Consider the following 24,974-nt stretch of genomic DNA (forward strand, 5'->3'; position numbering starts at 1 on the left):
CATCCCTGGGAGTACCCATGTTGAGCAGCGGCGGTTCTCCATTCTTAACCGCAACCCGCAGGTGGCGTCACGAACATTAACTCTATTATCCCCTGTAAATACCCCCTTTTATTAAGCGTTCCCAGGGAATGGAACCGGTCAATGGCCACCTGAAGTGACATTCCCGTTTGCAACTGCCTGGGACCAAATACCCCCTTTCCTGGGCGACACACATGCACCCGATAGTAGTGCCGGATGTCAATCTCCCACTAATCTCATCAATATCCTACACTACCATTTTATTTTGCCGCTTTTTAGATTGTATACACTTAAAATATGCTGACATTCCACCACCAAAGCATGTGCATTGAGTATTCTATGTCCCATTTACACGTTCCAAAAAACCCCCTAAAATCTGTGTACAGTGGACATGATGTGGATTTTAAAAGTCTTCTTTATTTCAAGCAGAAAAGCTCCGTTAAATTATAGATGTAATTTGTAGCACAATTCTGAGATCCAGGTAAAAAATCCTTGACTGATTTGTCTTGGGAAAATTTGTGCCATATAAAATAAGCAAGGGTCTGTTCAGAGGTCATAAATTAGCTGCCATTTTTTAGTTCAGACCCTGTATGGAAACAAATTCAAAACACAATGGGAAGAAGTCCATGGCAAATCCACAACAAAATCTGTTGTGAAATCCACATTATGACATTATGCCTGATCTGAAAATACCCCAACTCTTTAACCCCTTCACGACCGGCCGATTTTTTGCTTTCCGTTTTTTTTTTCGCCATTCTTTTTCTGAGAGACGTAACTTTTTTATTTTTCAGTCAATATGGTCATGTGAGGGCTCATTTTTTGCAGAACGAGCTGTGCTTTTAAATTAAACCATCAGTTTTACCATTTAGTGTACTGGAAAACGGCAAAAAAAATCCAAATGCAGAAAAATTGCAAAAAAAAGTGCGATAGCACTATTGTTTTTGAGATATTTTATTCACTGTGTTTACTATATGGTAAAACTGATGTGTGGGTGTGATGCCTCAGGTCAGTGTGAGTTCGTAGACACCAAACATGTATAGGTTTACTTTTATATAAGGGGTTAAAAAAAAATCGGAAGTTTGTCCGAAAAAAGTGGCGCACGTTTTACGCCATATTCCGTGACCCGTAGCGTTCGTATTTTTCGGGATCTGTGGCTCAGTGATGGCTTATTTTTTGCGTCTCGAGCTGATGTTTTTAACGGTACCATTTTTGCGCAGATGCTACGTTTTGATCGCCTCTTATTGCATTTTGCGCAAAAGTTGTGGCGACAAAAAAACTTCGTTTTGGCGTTTGGATTTTTTTTGCCGCTACGCCGTATACTGATCAGATTAATTGATTTTATATTTTGATAGATCGGGCGTTTCTGAACACGGCGATACCAAATGTGTGTATATTTTTTATTTTTTTAACCCTTTAATTTTCAATGGGGCGAATGGGAGGTGATTTGAACTTTTAGGTTTTTTTGTTTTTTTTTTAATTTTTTAAAACTTTTTTTTTAACTTTTTTTTTTTATTTTACTAGTCCCCCTAGGGGGCTATTGCGATCAGCAATCCGATCGCTCTTATCTATCTGCTGATTACAGCTATACAGCTGTAAACAGCAGATACGCTCACTTTCTTTTTCACTGTGCCACGGGCACAGCGAAAGTGAAAGCAATTCATGTGTAGTACAGGAGTCATCACATGACCCTGTGCTACCATGACAACTATCGGAAGTCACGTGATCGCGTCACGTGACTTTCGGTATCGGGCGGTAATTAAAAGTTTACCGCGATCGCGCTTAGAATGGCGCTGTCACATATTGACGGCGCCATTTAAGGGGTTAAACGGCACGAGCAGATAACGATTCTGCTCGTGCCTAGCAGGCACACATCTCAGCTGTGAAAATCAGCTGAGATGTGCGCCGATCGCAGCATGCTGCCGGCGGCAGTCCGCGGGCAGTAACGGTATGACCGCTAAGACGTAATTTTACGGCCCGCGGTCGTTAAGGGGTTAAAATTACCCAAACCCTTTCTTAGAAAGAGAAAGAAAGGCATGAGACTGTGCTGAGGTGTCAGGACTTTCAGACTGACATTTTAGAAGTCTTTATGCCATGTACAATTGTGTTAACAAGTGACGGCTTCATTATGATGGAATCTTATCCATTACCTTTCAAACTCAACAAACATTTTCTTTTTTAATGCCCTTGTAGCCTGTAGCCCAGGACAGAAGAACTTGATTATCCCAGTGATGTATTTGTGGCGCCCCTGACCTGGTCAGGCACCACTGAGTACTGCACTCATGCAGGGAAAGTGCTTCCAGGCAGTTCCAAAGGCCAGAATGAGGTGTGTACGCAAAGACACATAGCAACCAGGTCTCCACACCATTAGATGGGACCCTTGGGTAGCCTCTGGAAGAGACTAGCCTTCAATTCTTGTCAAGGGGTGTAGTGGAGGGTCTGGGAGTTAAGGTTGCAGCGGCTGTCAGGAAAGTAGGAGGAGAGCCAGTCTGATAGCAGTGAGCGTGGTTGCTAGGATACGCAGGTGCGCGTGGACTCACTAGTCAGACCCTGCACATGAAGTAGGCGTTAGCGGGGGAGAACGGTTACCAGCAAGTCAGTCAGAAAGACGCAGAGGGAGTCAGTCGGTCGAGTACAGGGACCCCTGGTGACTAGGCACGCACGGAGAACAGGTCCCTAGAGTAGACGTCCATTTATTGATCTGCTAAACCTGCTGGTGAGGGGAACTACAAGTCCCTCACCAACCATCTAGAGTCCGAGCCTCTGCAGCAACGAGGGGGCCCATAAGGAGGATCGAGCCTGGAGCCATCTTCCTTGGTCCACGCTGCCAGCAAACGGGCCAAAAAGGGGAGAAATGGCAATAGCGACTTCCCTGGATGAATCCCACGGTACTTCAAGTCAGGGGTTAGCCGAAACAAGAAGTGCTAGGAAGGCAAGTTAACGGTTACTCTTAGACCTTAGGCCTAAAGGATACCTGGTTTAACCTGGTTTAATCTCAGCATCTCCCGGGTACCTTACAAAACATTTAAAAGTGAGTAAAAACAAGTTGAATGACTTTCCGGACTGAGACTGAGTTATTCTGGGACCTGTTGTTTTACACACCCGAGCCCCTGGTGCCAGCCTCACTCACGGGAGGCCACACCATTCGACTGCAGACTCCATCAGCCCCAGACGCTCGTTAAACCTGCTGTGGTGGTCACCCATAACCCTGACCGCAAACCGTGAGTGGCGTCATGACTCCTGTATATATAAAAAAGACATACCTGTTGCCAGAAATAACCAAGTGAAGACCCTGTGGCGTCCCTGAGGTGGCTGCTACAGGTGGGCGACACATCTGGCGTCATGAACAGGATCAAGGACTAGACCTGTTTAGACAGGTAACAGTGCGCCTCAACGGTCCGTTCGAAAAATTTGAACCGTCGCCATTTTGTTGCTGTTAAAAGCGCGCGATTTTAAAAGCTGCAGCCCGCGCAGAAGAAAAGGTAACCGCCAACGAAGAGGAGTGGCTGACCCAGCATGGGAAGAGCGCTCTGACACAGTGAAAGGAGAAGATGGGGGTGGATCAGTCCCCGGACTGCGGAGACGTCCCAGTTCTGTGGGAGAAGAAACAACCCCTTCCCTTCCTGCAATGCTGATCCCACCAAGGCATCCAGGTGCGATGTCCGGTGCGATGCCCGATGTGATGTCCGGTGCGACGTCCGGTGCGATGTCCGGTGCAACACCCGATGCGACACCTGATGACACCCGTGGTCAGACCAGACCAGGCCGCAACGCCTCCTGTCCCAGTTGCCCGACCAGAGGTGGTCACAACACCCCAGTCGCTGACTGGGGATCCGGCTCCTACCCCCAGACCAGTAGCGGTCAAGCGCCCCAGTCACTGACTAGGGAACCAGCACCTGCGCTCCGACCTGAAGCGGACAAAGAACTGGCTCAGTTAAAGAGAGAACTGGGTGCTCGGTTTCCAGCACACCTGGTGGAGAGGTACCTGATCAAAAAGCTGCCACTCAACCGACCAGCACCCTCTGCGAGAGAGGGAGGCTAGGAGGTCACGCTGCTGTTCCCCCCAATGACCGGAAGAGGTCGCAGCACCCTTCGACAAGGAGGGAGAAGAGGTCCAGCCACCATCACTGCTGTCCCCCAGTCAAGAGGAGGAGGTCACGGCACCATTTGAGAGAAAGGGAGGCCATGAGGCCGCGCTGCTGTCTCCTCCCCGATTGGAAGAACTGGTTGCATATAGTTACAGCATGTCTGTCACCTGGTTGCCTGCTGATGACCAGGTGATGGTAATGCGGAGACCAGCCCGCAGAGAGCAGCATTGTGTGAGAGCCAGGTACCCCCTTAAGAAGCCCACCCCAGAGAGAGAGCAAGTGGAGGCCAGGGTCCTGCAGGAAAAGCAGTCCCTGCGGCGGGCCAGATACCAGGCCAGAGGTCCCCTCCTCTGTCCGGTAGTGGTGGAATTTAACTGCCGCATGGGGTGGGGCTTTATAGTGGAGGCTGGAGAGAAGGAGGGGATCTTCGTATCCAGGTGGGATGTACAGTCCCACCTGCAGCGAGGTCACCCAGGTCGTGACTTGTATGTGGGGGATGTCGTGGAGTACACAAGGCATATGGGAGAGAGAGGCTGGTTTGCCTTGGATGTGGTACAGTGTCCAAGGGAAACCTTAGTGAGTTCAGACTCCATCCCCACTGCTTCTACCAGGTCCCCAGAGTCATCAACACTAGGGGACACCCAAAAGACAACCTCCAAGGATCAGTGCACTGAAGTGCCAAGCACTGACTTTGGTAGGAGGAAGTCTATCTAGAAAATCCATTAAGAAAATTTATCTAGTTGAAAAATGTTTTTTTGTTATGACCAGTTAAGTAATGTTCAAGAGATTGTGCCCGCAAGGACAGTTGCGAGCAGTTGTTAAAATATTCTTTAGCACCAGGTTACGTGCACTTTAAAAATGGACCACAGGCTATGAACTGGCTATAGCCACAAACTCTTGCAGTGTAAAAAGTTACTTCAGTGGTACCAACCCTCAGAGTGTGCCTGTTTATGGGGCATGGCTCTGCACCACCAGGGAGTATGCCTGTTTATTGGGCCTGCTCTCCAACACTAGGGAGCATGCCTGTTTATGGGGCCTGCTCTCCAACACGTAAGCTGGTACGCCTGTTTATGGGGCCTACCCTACACCACCCTCCTCAGGAGAGGAAGATTGGAGGAAAGGTCTGGGATACAGATGGCCCAGACCTGGTCACCAAAGGAACCGGTGATCTGCCTCCTGGAAGTTTCTGGGTGGGACCCGGACTTGTGGGTGGTGGTGGAATGGTACCTGGTATGTTTAAATGTAAATGTCTCCCCTGTGTGAGAAAAGTTGTGTTTAATTTTTCTTGACTGTGGCACCCCTGACCTGGTCAGGCACCACTTATTACTGCACCCATACTGGGACAGTGCTTCCAGATAATTCCAAAGGCCAGAATGAGGTGTGTATGCACAGACACATAGCAACCAGGTCTCCACACCATTAGATGGGACCTTTGGGTAGCCTCTGGAAGAGACTAGCCTTCAATTCTTGTCAAGGGGTGCAGTGGAGGGACTGGGAGCTAAGGTTGCAGTGGCTGTCAGGAAAGTAGGAGGAGAGCCAGTCTGATAGCAGTGAGCGTGGTTGCTAGGAGACGCAGGCAAGTGCGGACTCGCTAGCCAGACCCTGCACGTGAAGTAGCCATTAGCGGGGGAGAACGGTTACCAACAAGTCAGTCATAAAGACGCTGAGGGAGTCAGTCGGTCGAGTACGGGGACTCCTGGTGACTAGGCACGCACGGGGTGAACAGGTCCCTAGTGTAGACGTCTATTTATTGATCTGCTAAACCTGCTGGTGAGGGGAACTACAAGTCCCTCACCAACCATCTAGAATCTGAGCCTCAGCAGCAACAAGAGGCCCATAAGGAGGATTGAGCCTGGAGCCATCTTCCTTGGTCCACGCTGCCGGCATACGAGCCAAAAAGGGGAGAAAAGGCAGTAGCGACTTCCCTGGATGAATCCCACGGTACTTCAAGTCAGGGGTTAGCCGAAACAAGAAGTGCTAGGATGGCGAGTGAATGGTTACCCTTAGACTGGCCTAAAGGATACCTGGTTTCTCCTGGTTTAATCTCAGCATCGCCCGGATACCTCACAAAATATCTAAAAGTGAGTAAAAACAAGTTGAAAGACTTTCCGGACAAAGACTGAGTTATTCTGGGACCTGTTGTTTTACACACCCGAGCCCTTGGGGCCAGCCTCACTCACGGGAGGCCACACCATCCGACTGCAGACTCCATCAGCCCCAGACGCTCGTTAAACCTGCTGTGGTGGTCACCCATAACCCTGACCGCAAACCATGAGTGGCGTCATGACTCCTGTATATATAAAAAAGACATACCTGTTGTCAGAAATAACCAAGTGAAGACCCTGTGGCGTTCCTGACGTGGCTGCTACAGGTGGGCGACACATCTGGCGTCATGAACAGGATCAAGGACTAGACCTGTTTAGACAGGTGACAGTGCGCCTCAACGGTCCGATCGAAAAATTTGAACCGTCGCCATTTTGTTGCTGTTAAAAGCGCGCGATTTTAAAAGCTGTAGCCCGCGCAGAAGAAAAGGTAACCGCCCACGAAGAGGAGTGGCTGACCCAGCATGGGAAGAGCGCTCTGACACAGTGAAAGGAGAAGATGGGGCGGATCAGTCCCCGGATTGCGGGGACGTCCCAGTCCTGTGGGAGAAGAAAAAACCCCTGCCCTTCCTGCAATGCTGATCCCACCAAGGCATCCAGGTGCGATGTCCGGTGCGATGCCCGATGTGATGTCCGGTGCGACGTCTGGTGCGATGTTCATATTCATATCACCACTCAGCAGTCAGATGGGTGGTATCAGCCACTCTCAGCAGCCCCCCTCAAGTCTTTGAGAACGGCTTTTCTGGCTCTGATCAATGTGGACCATGTTCGCCAATGTCATCCAAATCAAGCCCAAAACCCTATGCCTGCTCCATTCACTGGACGCCCACGTGCAGGGTAAGATATTTATTTATTAATGTAAACAGACTATATTGTGAAATTTGGTGATATCTGCTTTAAGAAAACTTTATGAATATCTACTTTACAAAAGTACCTATAACTCTAGTAAAGTTTCCTTTACGTGGAATATGTCATCTAAAAATAACCTATTATATAAATAAGGTTTTTTTTTTGCTAAATGTATAGTACATCACAAAAGTGAGTACACCCTCCCCGTTGTCATGTGACTCACTAATGAGCAGGTGTGAATGGAGAGCAGGTGTGTTACATTTGGTGTTATCGCTCACACACTCTCTCATACTGATCACTGGAAGTTCAACATGGCTCCTCATGGCAAAGAATTCTCTGAGGATCTGAAAAAAAAAGAATTATTGCTTTACATAAAGATGGCCTAGGCTATAAGAAGATTACCAACTCCTTAAAACTGAGCTGCAGCACGTGACCAAGACCATACAGTGGTTCAACAAGATAGTTTCCACTCAGAACAGGTCTCGCCATGGTTGACCAAAGAAGTTGAGTGCACTTGCTCAGTGTCATATCCAGAGGTTGTCTTTTCAAAATAGATTGATGAGTGCTGCCAGCATTGCTGAGAGGTTAAAGAGTTGGAGGGTCAGCCTGTCATTGGTCAGACCATACAACGCACACTATATCAAGTTGGTGTGCATGGCTGTCATTTCAGAAGGAAGCCCTGTCTAAAGATGATGCACTCGAAAGACCGCAAACAGTTTGCTGAAGACAAGCAGACTAAAAACACGGATTACTGGAACCATTTCCTGTGGTCTGATGAGACCAAAGCCTGCTTTACACGCTGCAATGTATCTTACAATGTGTCAGCGGGGTCACGACGTAAGTGACGCACATCCGGCATTGTAAGTTACATTGCAGTGTGTGACAGGTACGTGCGATTGCGATTGAACGGTAAAACGTTCATCGCACGTACATCGTTCATTTCTCTAGAATTGAATGTCAGATTGTTCATCGTACCCGGAGTAGCACACATCGCTGTGTGTGACACCCCAGGAACGATGAACAGATCTTACCTGCGTCCTGCGGCTCCCGGCCAGCAATGTGGAAGGAAGGAGGTGGGCGGGATGTTTATGTCCCGCTCAGCTCCGCCCCTCCGCTTCTATTTGCCGGCTGTCGTGTGACGTCGCTGTGACGCCAAACGTCTCTCCCACTCCAGGAAGTGGACGTTCTCCGCCTACATCGAGGTCGTATGGACGGGTAAGTACGTGTGGTAGGGGTTATTCGTTTGTGCGGCACATTCAACAAATTGAACGTGCCGCACATACGATGGGGGCGGTTACGATCGCATACGATATCGATGGATATGGATTGTAAGGTGTAAAGCAGGCTCAAGATGAAAATATTTGATTCAGATGATTGATTCAGATGGTGTCAAGCGTGTGTGGCGGCAACCAGGTGAGGAGTACAAAGATAAGTATCTCTTAACTACAGTCAGGCATGGTGTTGGAAGTGTCATGGCTTGGGGCTGCATGAGTACTGCCGGCTGTGGGGAGCTACAGTTCATTGAAGGAACCATGAATGCCAACATGTACTGTGAAATACTAAAGTACAGCATGATCCCCTCAATTAGGAAACTTAAGCAGTTTTCCAACATGATATGACCAATCATTGCCTTGCTAAAGAAACTGAGGGTAAAGGTGCTGGACTGGCCAAGCGTCTCCAGACCTATGCTCTATTGAGCATACATGGGCATCCTCACATTTAAGTTGTCTAACATTTAGTCAAGCAGCTCTGAAATTTCATCATGAAGGATGGAAGAGGATCCAGCAGCTCCTGTGAAGCTTTAGTGACCTCCATGCCCAAGAGAGTTAAGGCAATGCTAGAAAATAATGGGGCCACACAAAAAATTGACTTTGGGCATAATTTGGCCATTTTCACTTAGGTGTGTACTCACATTTGTTATCAGCAGTTTAAACATTAATGGTTGAGCATTGCGTTATTTGGAGGACACATCAAATATACACGGATGTACAAGCTGTACACTAACTACTGTACATTGTGTCAGATCTTCAGTGTTGTTCCATGAAAAGATATAATAAAATATTTCCAAATATGTGAGGGGTGTACTCACTTTTGTGAAATACTGTATTTTTCAAAAATGAGAACAGTTACTTACACTTCCTGTTCTGTGCAGAAGATTAAACAGCATTCTCATTATCATCTCAGACAGGATTACGACAGGTAACATTGTTATATACCTGATCACAATAGTTGGTGTCACCTTCTCAGCCTCCCTATACCTGAGCACAATAGTTGGTGTCACCTTCTCAGCCTCCCTATACCTGTGAGCTTTGCCCAGATCACAGTATGACCAGAAAATACTTGTATACAAATCAATAGAGTCAGGTCTACCTCTGCTGATTTCCATGTGGCTGCTGAAAAGGACAGGAAGTATAAGCCTAATATAGTGCCCAGTGGTCAGTGTGAAAATTGCAAGATTTCTGTTTGTTTTTTCAATGTGGATTAACAATAGTTAAAAGATATGTATTTTTAAAAGAACGTAATACAAATCAGTATCAGGAATTAAAAGATAGAAACAATGTAAAAAATGAAACTCTTACTGCAAATAAGGTCAAGAAATTATTTATTTACAAACATTTAAAAATTATCTTACACATATGAGCAAAAATGTGACAACATTCTGCAAATATAACCGGTGTCCAGATAACGTTACATTAAGAGAGTTAAAGAAACGCATGGCGTGATAAAGAAAAGGAACAAACAAAAGCATTGGGCAATTACAAAAAGTGTATCTGAGATTACATAAAACAGTATAGTAACTTTCCAGAAACAGCGCCATTCTTGTCCATGCTTGGAATTGCAGAGCCGCTCCATTCACTAGAGTGCAGGAGCCGAAACAAGCAACGGGCAAGTGTGGCAATATTTCCAGAAATAGATCATCTCTAATTAGATAAAAAGGGTCTGTTAATTTTCCAGGAATAATGTCACTCATGACCGTTGGTTGTCTCTGGTATGAGTGGAGCTGATATGTCATACATGATATAGACCGTTCCGGGTTTACACAAACTAACGTTAAACATCATATTTGCCTATTGGAGGTTGTTTAATTGCTTGTTTAGACAGGCCGACCGCTCTCCAGATGTGCACTGATCACTTAAATTCAGTTCACATAGGCTGCCATTGTTCTCAGCAGCGTAGGTCCTACATGATGATGTGCTGCCGAGAATGGTCATCATTTAATGAGAACCTGATAGCTAATACATACTGCCCGATCAACGGGCAGCAATTATCACACAGGAGCTGCATGATTCCAGCCGTATATGTTTAACTCGCTTCAGAGAAAATGTTAGTATAATAGCTGGTGGGGACTAAGCCGCATCAGAGACTAATCGGACGGGTGGGTCCCCAGCAGCTGTTTCCCACCCACTGCCTTTGAGAGATAGTTCTCTTCCTATACGTATAGGGAGAGACCTGCCAGTTACTATCAGTGGGCACAGAGAAGGTATTGGGGATCCACCTCTCTGTTTAGTTTTCAATGCAGCCACAGACAGAATAGGGCCCTTATGCAAAAACCTTGCAAGAATAGGGCCCATGAGCAAGAACCTTTACAGTCCAATAGCTCATCATAATGCACATTCCCACCTGTTTTGGAAGTTGACATGGCTCCTTTACCTCTTGGGCCCCTGTGTGGCTGCACAGGTTGCACCAATGTTATGTTTGGCCTTGGTTTTTTCCCTATACACATGTAGAGATAGTCCCTGACAGTGGGCAGGAAGAAGGCACCGGGAATCTGCTTGTCCGATTAGTCTCCAGTGCGGTCACAGACAGAAGAGGCTCCTGTACAAGATCCATACAAGAGGCCTTTACAGTCCAATAACTCATCATAATGCACATTCCCACCTGTTTTAGAAGTTGACATGGGCCTCTTGACCTCTTGGACCCCTGTGAGGCCGCCTAGGTTGCACCAATCATCTGTCCGAAAGAAGGCATTGGGGATCCGCCTGTCTGATTAGTCTCCAGTGCGGAAATAGCTAAAAGAGCGCCCTTGTGTAAGAACCATACATGGGCCCTTTACAGTCCAATAGCTCCTCATAACGCACATTTTCACCTGTTATGAAAGTTGACATGGGCCGTCTTACCTCTTGAGCCCCAGTGCGGCTGCACAGGTTGCACTAATGATATATCATCTCTTAGTGTGGCTTGGCCCTTGGCGGCAACTATTATTATGCTATGCTTTTCACTGAAAATTAAACATATATGCCTGGAATCGTGCAGCCACTGTGTGATATATACTGTCCATGGATCGGGCAGTAGGTATCAGCTGTCAGGTCCCCTTTAAAAGAAAACAAAAAATGATTTCATCTGATGAGCAAGCACTTGACTCATTCGTCGGGTGATCAGCAGCCGGTTTGCCCTGCACCAGCGTTCATAGGATAATTGTTCAGGGTAAATGCATCCCAAGAGCAGCGGTTCTAGAAAATTAGCAGACCCTCTAGATCTAATCACAGAACCCCTTCTATGCCGATTTACAAGGAAGTCACGAACAATGGAATTGTTATGTACACAGTGATCTTGATTGGCACAGGTTGAGCAAATCTGTCTAGAGCCGTAAAAAGATCTGACATCAGTAACAACATAAACCTGTCTGTAATGAGACTCTGACTGGAGAATTTATGGAAACATTTTATTGTTTTATTCCCACCTGGAAGATAATTGCCTGAAATGCGTTATTGTTATATACTGTAAATTATATCTCTGTTATAATGTCGGAGAGTAAAATGGGCCCTAACGTAATCAATGCAAAACCGAATCATCCCAGAGTAAGACAATTATGGATCTGGAGGCCGAGCTATTACTTATGCTGAGCACAGCCATGTCCCTCCGCGCTTATGATTTCATTATCATTCCTATGTTACTGAGCACAGAGCTGGGCCTGTACTAATGTTCCTTTATTAGATTAGACCACAAGAGAACTAATTGTACCACTTTGATGCTAAAAGGTAATACTGCAATGCTAAAAAAAAATGATTGAATTAATTTTAATGCTATTTCTTACCAGAAGCATTGTACTGTAAATGTCCCTGCTCTGAAGACCGGATATTTTCCATACTGCCTCATTCAATAACTTTGGGTCAGAAGATGTTTTAAAATTTAGCTCCATGTTTTAAAAACCATGTCCTATTGTTAGATCGAATTGATCATTATAAATTTTCAGGATTGAAATCCAGCTAAATTTATACAGAAATCCAAATCCCCTGGATAGAGACAAATGAAGAATAAAATCAGGGTTTTCCTATAGCTGCTACTAGACGGAACTCACAAGCTCATTGCTTATTGTTTTATTGGTCATGTGGTTATCTGGTATGATCACAAGAGCGGTGGTGATTTTTTATTTTTTTCTAAGTATCTATGGGTATATAGTACTTTGCTTAATTTTTGGTATGGGGCTACCGATAGGTAGTTACTGTCTTCCTGCCTATTCTGAACAAGAATTTGAGCCGACTCAGAGCATGATTCTCTTGCTTCTGGTGAAATCACATCAACAGAGCAGCTCCTTCTCTTCCGCTCTGATCTGTCTATGGGATGTCACTGCCGATGTCATGCTGATTGAGCCGACTCTCCACTGCAGGTAGCCAACTGCCAATCGGCGTAACACTCCATGAACAGAGGAGACCGAAAGAGAAGGAGCTGTTCTGCTGGCGTGAGATCAAAGGAAGCAGGAAAGTCACCATCTAAGATGGCAGAGATCATCTCAGGGCAAAACAAGTGAGCTATTACCAACCAGTAAGTTCTTGGAATCATACGAAAAAAATAACTAAAGTTCCATATAACCGCTTTAAATTATGTGGTAGGCGCCTATGTGCCCTCTAGTGGTGACTCTAAGTGTTCCAAACCTTACCAGTCAGCTCTATGCAAGGAATGAGGAGCTCTGTATCAGTAAAATGGCGCTCTGAAACTATAACCATTAACCATATATTGAGAAACTAATCAGCACTGCATTTACCTATTTTGAATAAAAAATACAATATAGTAATTATTGGGGGGGGGGCATTTAAAGGGGTTGGCTCACCATAAGAAATTATATCGGAATTAGTTATAAATCACTTTTTGTCCTTTGTTATTTCCGTATACCCTTAGACTATGAATGGACTGGTTTTCTGCATGTTTGCCTATGGTTTCATTCGTGTAAGGGGACAACGAGGCCCTTTTCCTGGGATCGGTGGGACAAGATCAACAACTTATCACCTACTGTAAGTAAACTTCATCACAGCAAAGAGTCAAAACTAAGCAAGAATTTAGTGGCTAAAACAATAATTTAGAAGAACCAAGTGCATGACTACTAAAAGGTTTTGTGTTATGTAGAGTAGTGTTTGACCATTTTGAAGACTAGTGCCCCCTACCTAATATTTATATATTAGCCTTTCAGGTAGTAGAAATAGGATAGACTGTGCTACACCTACTAAAAACCCATCACGAGGACAATACCCTCTAGAGACGCAGGCTTTACCCTTGTAGAACGTGTAGCTGAGAACCTTGGTTGTAGGCAGGATATAAAATCCTTCAATTATAATAATATTATTTTGTTCTATATAACAATTCCATCTGGATAAAAAGTCTAAATTTTTCAGGAAAATGTTCTCATTCCCGATATATTTCTATGTAAAATGTATTCTTATATTTATATGGATTCCATTCTATTAAAAATATCCACTCTGAAAATTAAAGTAGATATTTATTTTATGTTCTATAATATAAAAAAGGAATGATAAATATATATAAATATTTCATATATATTTACTAAAATAAATTTGTTTTCCTGTTAATACATCAACCAAAGGCAGAAGAGATATTATATGTGTAAATAAAAAAATAATAATAATACACTTGCTTATTATCCTCAATTGGAGATTGTCTCTCCCCCGAGGAACATCTTGTTTATTATGCGGACCGCCCAGTTGTTTCATAAAGCTTCATCTTGGCTGTGGTGGTGTGTAGTGTGGGTTGAGCTGATGGTTTGTGATCAACTAATTTCGAAGGACCCCTTTATCAAAGAAACATTGTAAAAATGGTCCCCCCCTTTAAGACTGATATCATTCAATGAAATATTTACATTACAATAACAAAATGTGTGAACAAAGCACGACAGTGCAATCGTACTCATATATACATCTATTTTAGTACAGACAAAGATGCACACACAGCCCGACGTCCTATTCATAGAAAATGGCTCGTACAAATTTACATATGTGCACAAATTCTGGATGCTCTTTCCATATTATCGCACAGCTGGATCAAAGATTATTTATAATATTAACATAACAATCTACAAAGATTAAAAAAAAATAAAATAAAAAAAGAAAGAACACCTTTACAACCTAAATATTAAAACTATGGAACTAGTAATACAGTTGGAAAATGAGAGAAAATGCAAAGTCAATATTTGTTCAGTCTTTTTTGTGTGCGCCATTAAATGAATGATATTCTTTTTTCACAGTACCCAGGATTGTACCTGCAAATAGATAAAATAAAAGTCAATTAAAATAATGACATATTGCTAGATTATTTTATTCTTTTAATACTTATCAGTGCAATAGGTTAAAATGTAACTGTCTTTTCAGGAGATCCTGCAGCAGAATGTCTGTGTCTGTCTCTAGCTCCTCCCTCCTTCTACTCCTTCCCTCTTCATAGAACTGTCACGGGGTGTGAGGGAATAACAGGGAATCGGGGCTCCTAGACTGGCCCTTAGGGTAGGGGGCTCTAATCTTAGAGATACCTCTAATGGTGAAGATGTCTGGGCCGCCTTCCTTGCTCCTGTCTCTAATCTTAGAGATACCTCTAATGGTGAAGATGTCTGGGCCACCTTCCTTGCCCCTGCTCCTGGCAAGCCCTGATCTAATACCCCCTCTCCACCAGCCCAGGGGAGGACCGGGACAAGAATAATCGAACCCTCAGATATAGACAAACGGGGAAACAAAAAACTCTATCACACAGCTAACACTCACAGAGATATAAGACAATATATGATAAGAAGGAAATAAAGAGTAGAGCGGAAATAACCAGAAGACGTGAGGAATTCCACAGCACACCAAGCAGCATGCAATAAGTTAACAGCAACTGGAACACAACAGCACACGGAGAGGTTTAACAAAAGCTATAGTCGGCATGGTAATACAGGCTCCATCATCTTAAAAAGACGGGAAGTAACTATGATAGGTCTCCCACAACATGTGATCTAAGAGGTAACCAGCAGGCTAGAAGGGATTAAATCCTGCAAGCCCGATCACTAATGAGAACACAGCTGGTCAATGCCCAAGCCTGTCTGTGCAAATCAGAAGCCCCAGAGAAGGCATAGTGTAGCGTGTCAGATTCTGCAGTGTGATCAGCATCAGATGCAACCATGACACTTGGCAAGTTTAGAGCCAAACACTGTGTGACAAGAACATTATGAGCATCAAATGGAATCTCCTCTGTCAGTGATGGGAAAGTTTTTTATTCACTGAAGACAATTTTCAGACAGGTATTTTCTAATTAGTCCTGTAGCCTATTGCATTTTGGTGGACAATTAGGAGGTTGTGCTCATCCCAGTTGTTGGGCTTCACCCTGTTGTTTGGCTTAGGCCAGTGATTGGGCTTATCCAAGTTTTTGGTCTTAGCCCTCTGGTTGGGCTTATCCCAGTCATTGGGCTTAACCCTGTAGTTGAGCTTATCCTAGTTGTTGAGCTTACCCCTGTGGTTGGGCTTATCCCAGTTGTTGGGCTTATCCCAGTATAGGCCTGTGGTTGGGTTTATCCCAGTTGATCGACTTAACCCTGTGGTTGGGCTTATCCCAGTTGTTGGGCTTAGCCACGTGGTTGGGGGTCAATAATCTTTTAGTCCTAATGGAGCCAGGACAGAGGGTGAGGTGGCTGGTGCAACCAGGTGTCCTACAGCCACATGTAGGTAGTGAGGAGGAGGAGAGAGGACATGGCTTTTGTGATGAGAAACACAAAGACGATTTGGGAACTTAGCTTAATAGGTATGAGTTTCATAAATGGATCAAAACAAGAGAACAATAAAAACCATAAAATGTTGCTCAAAAGTAAATCTATGATTGAGAACAAAGAAATCAAATGTCAGAGTGCACTACAGCACATTCAGTTTATATTATTTTAGATAACATCATCTGTTTTTGTCAATGAAAACAAAAGTCCTTGGTTTATTAAGTACATGAGAACATATGATGACTATTTGAAGATACTCATGGCCGTAATAACACAGAGCTTCTAAATGCATTACACATAATATAGGAATCATCAAAGTGAATGGATACACATCTGCTATTCAGAGTCACGACATACAATTCAATTTTCTGATTCCCACTTTAACATATTGCTATTTATCTGCTTTTCTAAATGGCCGGATGATGCTTTTATCATTAGGAAAATGGGATTTGCAATTATCTGTGGTTGCAACAAAATGGGAAGGTCCTATATTCATAATCTTGTTACATTCATATTATTTTTTTTATTATTTGTTCTGTCTTATTAATAGTATCTTGGAAGATAAAATTATTTTTCTACATAGACCAATTAGATAACAGAATTCAATAACACTGTTTTGAAAATTATACATTTTTTAAAATGTAACGCTTACTGTGAATAATATTTGGTGTTTAAAAAGGACCTGTCACTTACTCAAAAAAATTGATTAAACTGCCTTGTAAAAATCTCTGAGTTCCACCGATTCTGATGCTGTTTTCCTTTTTGTGCTCCGTCACTCAATTGCAGAGATATTGACATTTGTTTCTTCTGGAGCACAGTATGTGAAATCTCTGCTTACAGTTCAATCAGGAGGTTTTTTTAGAGTTTCCTCTTGGGCGTGTGCTTTCACCACTGCTTCCAAGATGCTGCCAATCATAGCTCAGCAGCCTTAAGGCCCTGTCACACACAAGGATAAATCTTTAAGAAACTGTAGGTTGGGAGAGAAAAGGCGCAATAGGGTCTTACCCGATTTATGGGTGAGAGAGGAAAGGGGGGTAAAACACACTCACCTGATCAGGTTATGCCAGTCACAACTCACAACCCCTTTGCAGACGTTAGTGAGTGCCTGGGTGGTTCAGCAGCGGCCCCGTTGAAAAAATTGTATCGTATAAAGCAAAGTAAAAACGGGTTTCATGCCGTGCTAGAAAACCACGAGATGGTATGATAAAAATTGATATTCTTTTATTGAGTAATTCCAACGCGTTTCAGAGGCACGTACGCCTCCTTCTTCAGGGAAAAAGAAAACAAGGGATAAATCTTTGGCAGATCTGTGGTTGCAGTGAAATCATGGACATACTGTTCCATTTGTACACAGCCACAAACCTGGCACTGATTGTCCACAATTTCACTGCAACCACAGATCTGCCGCAGATTTATCTCTGTGTGTGAGAGGGCCTTTAGACCTTACCGACCTCTGATTGGCAGTGTTTTGGAGGAAGGGGATAAAGCACATGTCCCAAGACAAGACTGAGGAAATACCAAATTGAACTACAAGCAGAAATTCCACATACTGCGCTCCAAAAGTCCTCAAGAAACAAATGTGAATATCTCTGCAATGGAGCATCGCAACGTAAAACTGAAAAGAGTGTCAGAATCCGGGGAGCTCAGAGATTTTTACAAGTCATTTATTTTTTTTTTTTAAAGTGACAAATATTATTTAAATTTATTAGAGAAAAGTTTCAACAATTTTCATAACGTTAACAATTACATTTATTTAATGATAACATTTATTATATATACTTAATTATAAAATAAGGAGGGCTCTTTGAATAATTCAAACAAAAAGCCAGAAGTAGGGGAAGCACTCAAAAAAACAAAATGGGAATGCCGACACATATAATATGAATCACCAATTTATAATGCAACAGTATACAGAGCAATTAATGTAATAGGAATTAGTGTTATTATAGTGTTATAGTGTACTAGAAGGTGGCCCGATTCTAACGCATCGGGTATTCTAGAATTTAATGAGTAGTTAATGTATGATTTTGTTATATATATATAGATGTTGTTGTGTGGTGTTGCCAAGTGTTTGTGTAGGGCGCTGTAAATGTTCTGGGTGTTGTTTGGATGTGGGTGTGTGTGAGAGCGGTGTTGTTTGTGTGTTGCGTTGTTTGTGGAGCGCTGTGTGTCTGCAGCGTTGTGTGTGTGTGGCTTGTGTGGGTGTGTGGGTGTGGGGTGCGTGTGTGTGTTTTGGGGGAGGTATGTTTTGTGCAGTGTGTGTGTGTTGAGCGGTGTGTGCGCATATTTGTGTGTGCCGCGGTGTTTGTGTGTGCGGCGTTGTCTGTGTGTGTGGGTGTCTGTGTAGGGCGGTGTTTGTGGTTCCCAGTGTGTGTGTGGTGTGTGGCGGTGTGTGTGTTTTGGGGGGTGGTGTGCACCCCCATTGTGCTTCATCCCCCATGCTGTGCACCCCCCATCGTGCTCCATCCCCCATGCTGTGCACCGCCATCGTGCTCTATCCCCCATGCTGCGCACCCCCATCATGCTCCATCTTCCATGCTGCTGCACCCCCATCATGTTCCATCCCCCATGCTGCAACCCCATTGTGCTCCATCCCCCATGCTGTGCACCCCCCATCGTGCTCCATCCCCCATGCTGCAACCCCATTGTGCTTCATCCCCCCCATGCTGCGCATCCCCATCGTGCTTCATACCCCCATGCTGTGCACCCCCCCCTCATGCTCCATCCCCCATGCTGTGCACCCCTCAGAGAGGAGTATAATAGCAGAACTATAATAGGAGGAATATATTAGGAGGAGTAGTCCTGGGGAGAGGGGAGTATAATAGGAGGAGTAGTCCTGGGGGAGAGGAGTATAATAGGAGGAGTAGTCCTGGGGAGAGAGAAGTATAATAGGAGGAGTTGCCTGGGGGGAGAGGAGTGTAATAGGAGAAGTAGTCCTGGGGGGAGAGTAGTATAATAAGAGGAGTAGTCCTGAAGAGAGAGGAGTATAATAGGAGGAGTAGTCCTGGGGAGAGAAGAGTATAATAGGAGGAGTAGTCCTGGGGAGAGAGGAGTATAATAGGAGGAGGAGTCCTGGGGGGAGAGATGACGATAATAGGAGGAGTAGTCCTGGGGGGAGAGGAGTATATGTGACACCCTGGACTAGCCAGGTGGTCACAAACATACCAACACACACACCCCCACCCTAGGCAGTTACACCAGCCAAACCAAAAACCCTTGTTGCCTCCCTCCAGAGTCTGATGTCCACACCAGGTGGGGCGGAGCCAGGCAGTTGGCCCCACCCACCGAGGAGTTCACAGGCCTGGAGGCGGGAAAAGGAGCAGATTTGTTCAGGAGGTGAAAGTGAGAGGTCGCAAACTGCGTGTGCCTGGGTAGGAGCCCAGGCACTGACAGCAAGGTTGGCAGACGGTGGTGGCCGTCTGCAGGAGTTGGTGGAACTCCGCAGAGCCGTAAGGACCGGGGTCGGGCGTCGGCCCGCCGGTACTGGACCGGGGAACGGAGTGAAGCTAAGCACACAGGCAGGGCCATCGGACCCCGACCAGGCTTGGAGCCGCTGTCAATAGTCAAATCCGAATGTGACAGGAACCCTAGGGGTTTCCCAACTACCAAGTCCCGATTGAAGGCAACCGTCCACCCAGAGAGGATATACAGCCACCACCACAGGCTAGAGATCCAAGGGCCAGCGCCTGCGGGCAAAACGGGCTCCTACGGCACCTATACGCCGGGGAGCGGACTACCGGTGGGCAACCACAGGAGTCAAGAACATTCAAAAGGTGCAGGGAAAGACAGCCACCATCAGCCATCCGGGGAGAGCACAACAACAACACTGCAGCCGGCTGCGGGACCCGTCCATCCGGCCGTTTTGGTTTACCAGAGACTTTGTCAGTGATTGTCTGAGTGAGTACACAAGTGCCGTCCGGCACCGCGCCGCACAGTCCCTGCACCCTGGTCATCCAGCCTCCCCGTCTCACCATCGGGCCCCGGGATCACCAACCCACCTACCCACGGAGGGGACAACATCTCAGCTGCACCCTACCATCTCTCCCGGGATCCCCGTTACCAGCAGCGGTGGTGCCATCATCACCACGTCCCGTGGGTGGCGTCACGAACAATCTCCCCAAACAAACTACCCCTTTTCACTCACTCGTGAGGAGCGCTGCTCGAGTCCCCGGGTCCGGTCCACTGCTCAAGCCACCGAGCAGCAGCAGCAGAAGCCCCGGACCCGAGCGTGGCGAGCGCATCCCCTCCGCCCATGACATATGATAGGAGGAGTAGTCCTGGGGAGAGAGGAATATAATAGTAGGAGGAGTCCTGGGGTGGGGGAAGAGGAGTATAATAGGAGGAGTAGTCCTGGGGGGAGAGGAGGATAATAGGAGGAGTAGTCCTGGGGGGAGGTGTCTAATAGAAGGAGTAGTCCTGGGGGGAGGTGTCTAATAGGTGGAGTAGTCCTGGGGGGGAGGTGTCTAATAGGTGGAGTAGTCCTTGGGGGGAGATGTCTAATAGGTGGAGTAGTCCTGGGGGGAGGTGTCTAATAGGTGGAGTAGTCCTGGGGGGAGGTGTAAAGGTGCCCAATGTGTGCGGGGGTGGGGCCGAGCGGGCAACATGTGCCGGGGGCGGGGTACCGAGCGGCCAACATGTGCCAGGGGCGGGGCCGAGCGGCCAACGTGTGCCGGGAACGGGGCCGAGTGACTAACATGTGCTGAAGGCGGGGCTGAGCGGCCAATGTGTGTCGGGGGCAGGGCCGAGAGGCCAACGTGTGCCAGGGCGGGGCCAAGCAGCCAACGTGTGCTGGGGCGGGGCTGAGCGGCCAACGTGTGCTGGGGCGGGGCTGAGCGGCCAACGTGTGCCGAGGCGGGGCCGATCGGCCATCATGTGCCAGGGGCGGGGCCGAGCAACCAACGTGTGTCGGGGGCGGAGCCAGGTCGAGCCGAGCGGCCAATGCGTGCGGGGGGGCAGGGTCGGGCCAAGCCGAGTGGCCAATGCGACGGTTATCACTGTAATGACGTCATTTTGGAGTAAGACAGACAGAATAAAGCAATTATATACATAGATAGTAAATGTAGATAGTAAATGTTTTAGAAACAGTGGTTTCATTTATTTTTTAGTTGGAAAATAATTTATCATGATAGTTTTCTAGCTATGTTTGTTACACGCCCTCTTTTTTGTCACACAGGTATTCAAGGTTTTGAATACTTAAATGCATGTGTTTTGGGCTAAAAATATTTTTGCAAATGGGCTTCATTAAAATTTTGAACTGTTCTGCTTCTATAGCCTCTATACTGCACTGCTGGATGCAGAATGAGCTAACTGAGCCTCCATCTGTGAGCTTGTTCAGTAGTTCTTTCTTTTTCTGTGCTCCTCTCAGCTAATATATGATGGTATAAAAGCTGAATTGAACTTTATGGTCATAATACAACTGAGAGGAGCTCAGAAATACACAGATAATAGTGATAAACGCTCTTGTCAGAATGTGTTCACTGATAGATTCTCAGTTAACTCATTATGCAGTCGGCAATAGTAAGTGCAAGACATAGGCTATAGAAAGCCAACAGTGCACATTTTTTAATTAAAACCCATTTGCAAAAGTTAGTTTTAGCCAGCAAATTGCTCCCAAAAAGTGTTCATATGCCTTAAAAGGGTTTTCCAGTTTTGGAAATCACCTATCTCTTGATTGCAGAAAAAAGAACTGCGCTTTATTCACGAGATCCAGCACTGAGTCTCTGCCGCTGCTCCCTATGTCTGTTCTTGTCCACAGCACTGACACGTTGACAGCACTATAGCCAATAACTGAGCGCAGTAGCTCTGCCCAAATTGATGGCACAGGCTGCTCAGAGCTACTGAACTCACTGATTGGCTGCAGAACTGCAACACTAAACACCCGTCACAGCGGCAGAAGACAAATTCCAACCAATTCTCCAGCAATGACAATAATATAATATATAATCTATTAATATATAATATAAAATATAAATGTATGTGTATATATATCTATATATATATAATTGCCTTATTCTGTCTGTCTGTCTGTCTTGCTCCAAAATTGTGTCCTTACGGTGACAAACAGCGATTGGCCGCTCGCCTTGCCTCAGCTCCTCCCTCCCTGCACGGATTGGCCGCTCGCCTCGCCTCGGCTCCGCCCCCCGCATGGATTGGGCGCTCGCCTCGCCTCGGCTCCGCCCCCCGCATGGATTGGCCGCTCGCCCCGGCCCTCCGCACGCATCGCCAGACATAACCTTGCGCTGCTGGGATCGTGACGGAGCCGGTGTACGCTGGTAACCATTATACACATCGGGTAACTAAGGTCCCTTAGTTACCCAATGTATATAATAGTTACCAGTGTACACCGGCTCCGTCACGATCCCAGCAGCGCCACACATACCCTTGCGATGCTGGGATCGTGACGGAGCCGGTGTACGCTGGTAACCATTATACACATCGGGTAACTAAGGTCCCTTAGTTACCCGATGTGTATCATAGTTACCAGTATACACCGGCTCCGTCACGATTCCAGCAGTGCCAGACATAACCTTGCGCTGCTGGGATCGTGACGGAGCCGGTGAACGCCGGTAACCATTATACACATCGGGTAACTAAGGTCCCTCAGTTACCCGAGGTGTATCATAGTTACCAGCGTTCACCGACTCCGTCACGATCCCAGCAGCGCAAGGTTATGTCTGGCGCTGCTGGGATCGTAACGGAGCCGGTGAACGCTGGTAACCATTATACACATCGGGTAACTAAGGTCCCTTAGTTACCCGATGTGTATCATAGTTACCAGCGTACACCGGCTCCTGGTACACATGTGCAGGGAGCCGGCATTATACTCCTCTCCCCCCAGGACTACTCCTCTTATTATAGTCCTCCTATTATACTCCTCTCTGAGTATAATAGGAGAACTATTATAGCATGTGGGATGGAGCACATGGGGGTGCGCAGCATGGGGGATGTAGCACGATGGGGAGTGCGCAGCATGGGGGATGTAGCACGATGGGGGGTGCGCAGCATGAGGGATGGAGCACGATGGGGGGGTGCGCGGCATGGGGGATGGAGCACGATGGGGGGTGCGCAGCATGGGGGATGGAGCACGATGGGGAGTGCGCAGCATGGAGGATGGAGCACGATGGGGAGTGCGCAGCATGGGGTATGGAGCACGATGGGGAGTGCGCAGCATGGGGTATGGAGCACGATGGGGGTGCACAGCATGGGGGATGGAGCACGATGGGGGGTGCGCAGCATGGGGGATGGAGCACGATGGGGAGTGCGCAGCATGGGGGATGGAGCACGATGGGGAGTGCGCAGCATGGGGGATGGAGCACGATTGGGGTGCGCAGCATGGGGGATGGAGCACGATGGGGGTGCGCAGCATGGGGGATGGAGCACGATGGGGAGTGCGCAGCATGGGGGATGGAGCACGATTGGGGTGCACAGCATGGGGGATGGAGCACGATGGGGAGTGTGCAGCATGGGGGATGGAGCACGATGGGGAGTGCGCAGCATGGGGGATGGAGCACGATGTGGGGTGCGCAGCATGGGGTATGGAGCACGATGGGAGGTGCACAATTCCCCCCAAAACACACACACACACACACTGCCACACATGCACTGCACAACGCACCACACACACACTGGGAACCACAAACACCGCCCTACACAGACACCCACACACACAGACAACGCCGCACACACACAACACCCAACACACAAACACCGCGGCACACACAAATATACGCACATGCCGCACAACACACACATTGCACAAAACATACCTCCCACCAAAACACACACACACACCCCACACCCACACAAACCGTGCAACACACACACACAACGCTACAGGCACACAGCGCTCCACAAACAACACAACACACACAACGCAACACACAAACAACACCGCTCTCACCCTCCGCCACACCCAGAACATGTACAGCGCCCTACACAAACACTCGGTAACTACACACAACAACATCTATATATATATATATATATATATATATATATATAACAAAAATCATACATTAACTACACAATACGTAAATTCTAGGATACCCGTTGCGTAGAATCGGGCCACCTTGTAGTATATATATATATATATATATATATATATATACTAGCTGTAGTACCCGGGCGTTGCCCAGGATAGTAACTATCTCTCTGTCTCTCTCCCAGTCTCTGTCTATGTGTCGCTGTCTGTCTCTCTGTCTGTCTCTATGTCTCTGTCTGTCTGTTTCTATCTCTCTGTCTGTATTTGTATCAGTCTGTCTGTCTCCATCTCTGTGTCTGTCTATCTATCTCTATCTCTGTGTCTGTCTCTATGTGTGTCTGTCTGTCTCTCTCTTTCCCCGACTGTCTCTTTCCCCGTCTGTCTTTGTCTGTCTCTTCCCAAGTCTATCTCTTTACCCGTCTGTCTCTTTGCCCGTCTGTCTCTTTCCCAGTCTGTCTCTTTCCCGGGCTGTCTCTTTCCCGGGCTGTCTCTTTCCAGGTCTGTCTCTTTCCAGGTCTGTCTCTTTCCAGGTCTGTCTCTTTCCAGGGCTGTCTCTTTCCAGGGCTGTCTCTTTCCAGGGCTGTCTCTTTGCCCGGCTGTTTCTTTGCCCGGCTGTTTCTTTGCCCGGCTGTCTCTTTGCCCGGCTGTCTCTTTGCCCGGCTCTGTCTTTCCCCGTCTGTCTCTTTGTCCATCTGTCTCTTTCCAGGGCTGTCTCTTTGCCCGTCTGTCTCTTTGCCCGTCTGTCTCTTTGCCCGTCTGTCTCTTTGCCCATCTGCCTCTTTCCAGGGCTGCCTCTTTCCAGGGCTGCCTCTTTCCAGGGCTGTCTCTTTCCCGGTCTGTCTCTTTCCCGGTCTGTCTCTTTGCCCGGCTGTTTCTTTGCCCGGCTGTCTCTTTGCCCGGCTGTCTCTTTGCCCGGCTGTCTCTTTGCCCGGCTGTCTCTTTGCCCAGCTGCCTATTTCCAGGGCTGTCTCTTTCCAGGG

At 46.7% G+C, this 24,974-nt stretch overlaps 1 protein-coding gene across 6 annotated transcripts in view; it reads right to left on the reverse strand.

Annotated features, from left to right (window-relative positions):
* Positions 1-9,639: 9,639 nt before the first annotated feature.
* RALYL (RALY RNA binding protein like) overlaps positions 9,640-24,974 on the reverse strand; it is a 952,779-nt gene continuing 937,444 nt past the window's right edge. For all 6 annotated transcript variants that reach the window (XM_075353135.1, XM_075353134.1, XM_075353132.1 and 3 more), the window contains one exon: positions 9,640-14,543. Coding sequence is in view for 1 of the 6 variants with exons in the window: in XM_075353134.1 (XP_075209249.1) it covers positions 14,523-14,543 (21 nt within the window). In the remaining 5 variants the exon portion in view is untranslated. The remainder of the gene's footprint in view (positions 14,544-24,974) is intronic.

The sequence above is a fragment of the Anomaloglossus baeobatrachus genome, chromosome 6 (genome assembly GCF_048569485.1).
Source record: "Anomaloglossus baeobatrachus isolate aAnoBae1 chromosome 6, aAnoBae1.hap1, whole genome shotgun sequence".
NCBI lineage: Eukaryota > Metazoa > Chordata > Amphibia > Anura > Aromobatidae > Anomaloglossus > Anomaloglossus baeobatrachus.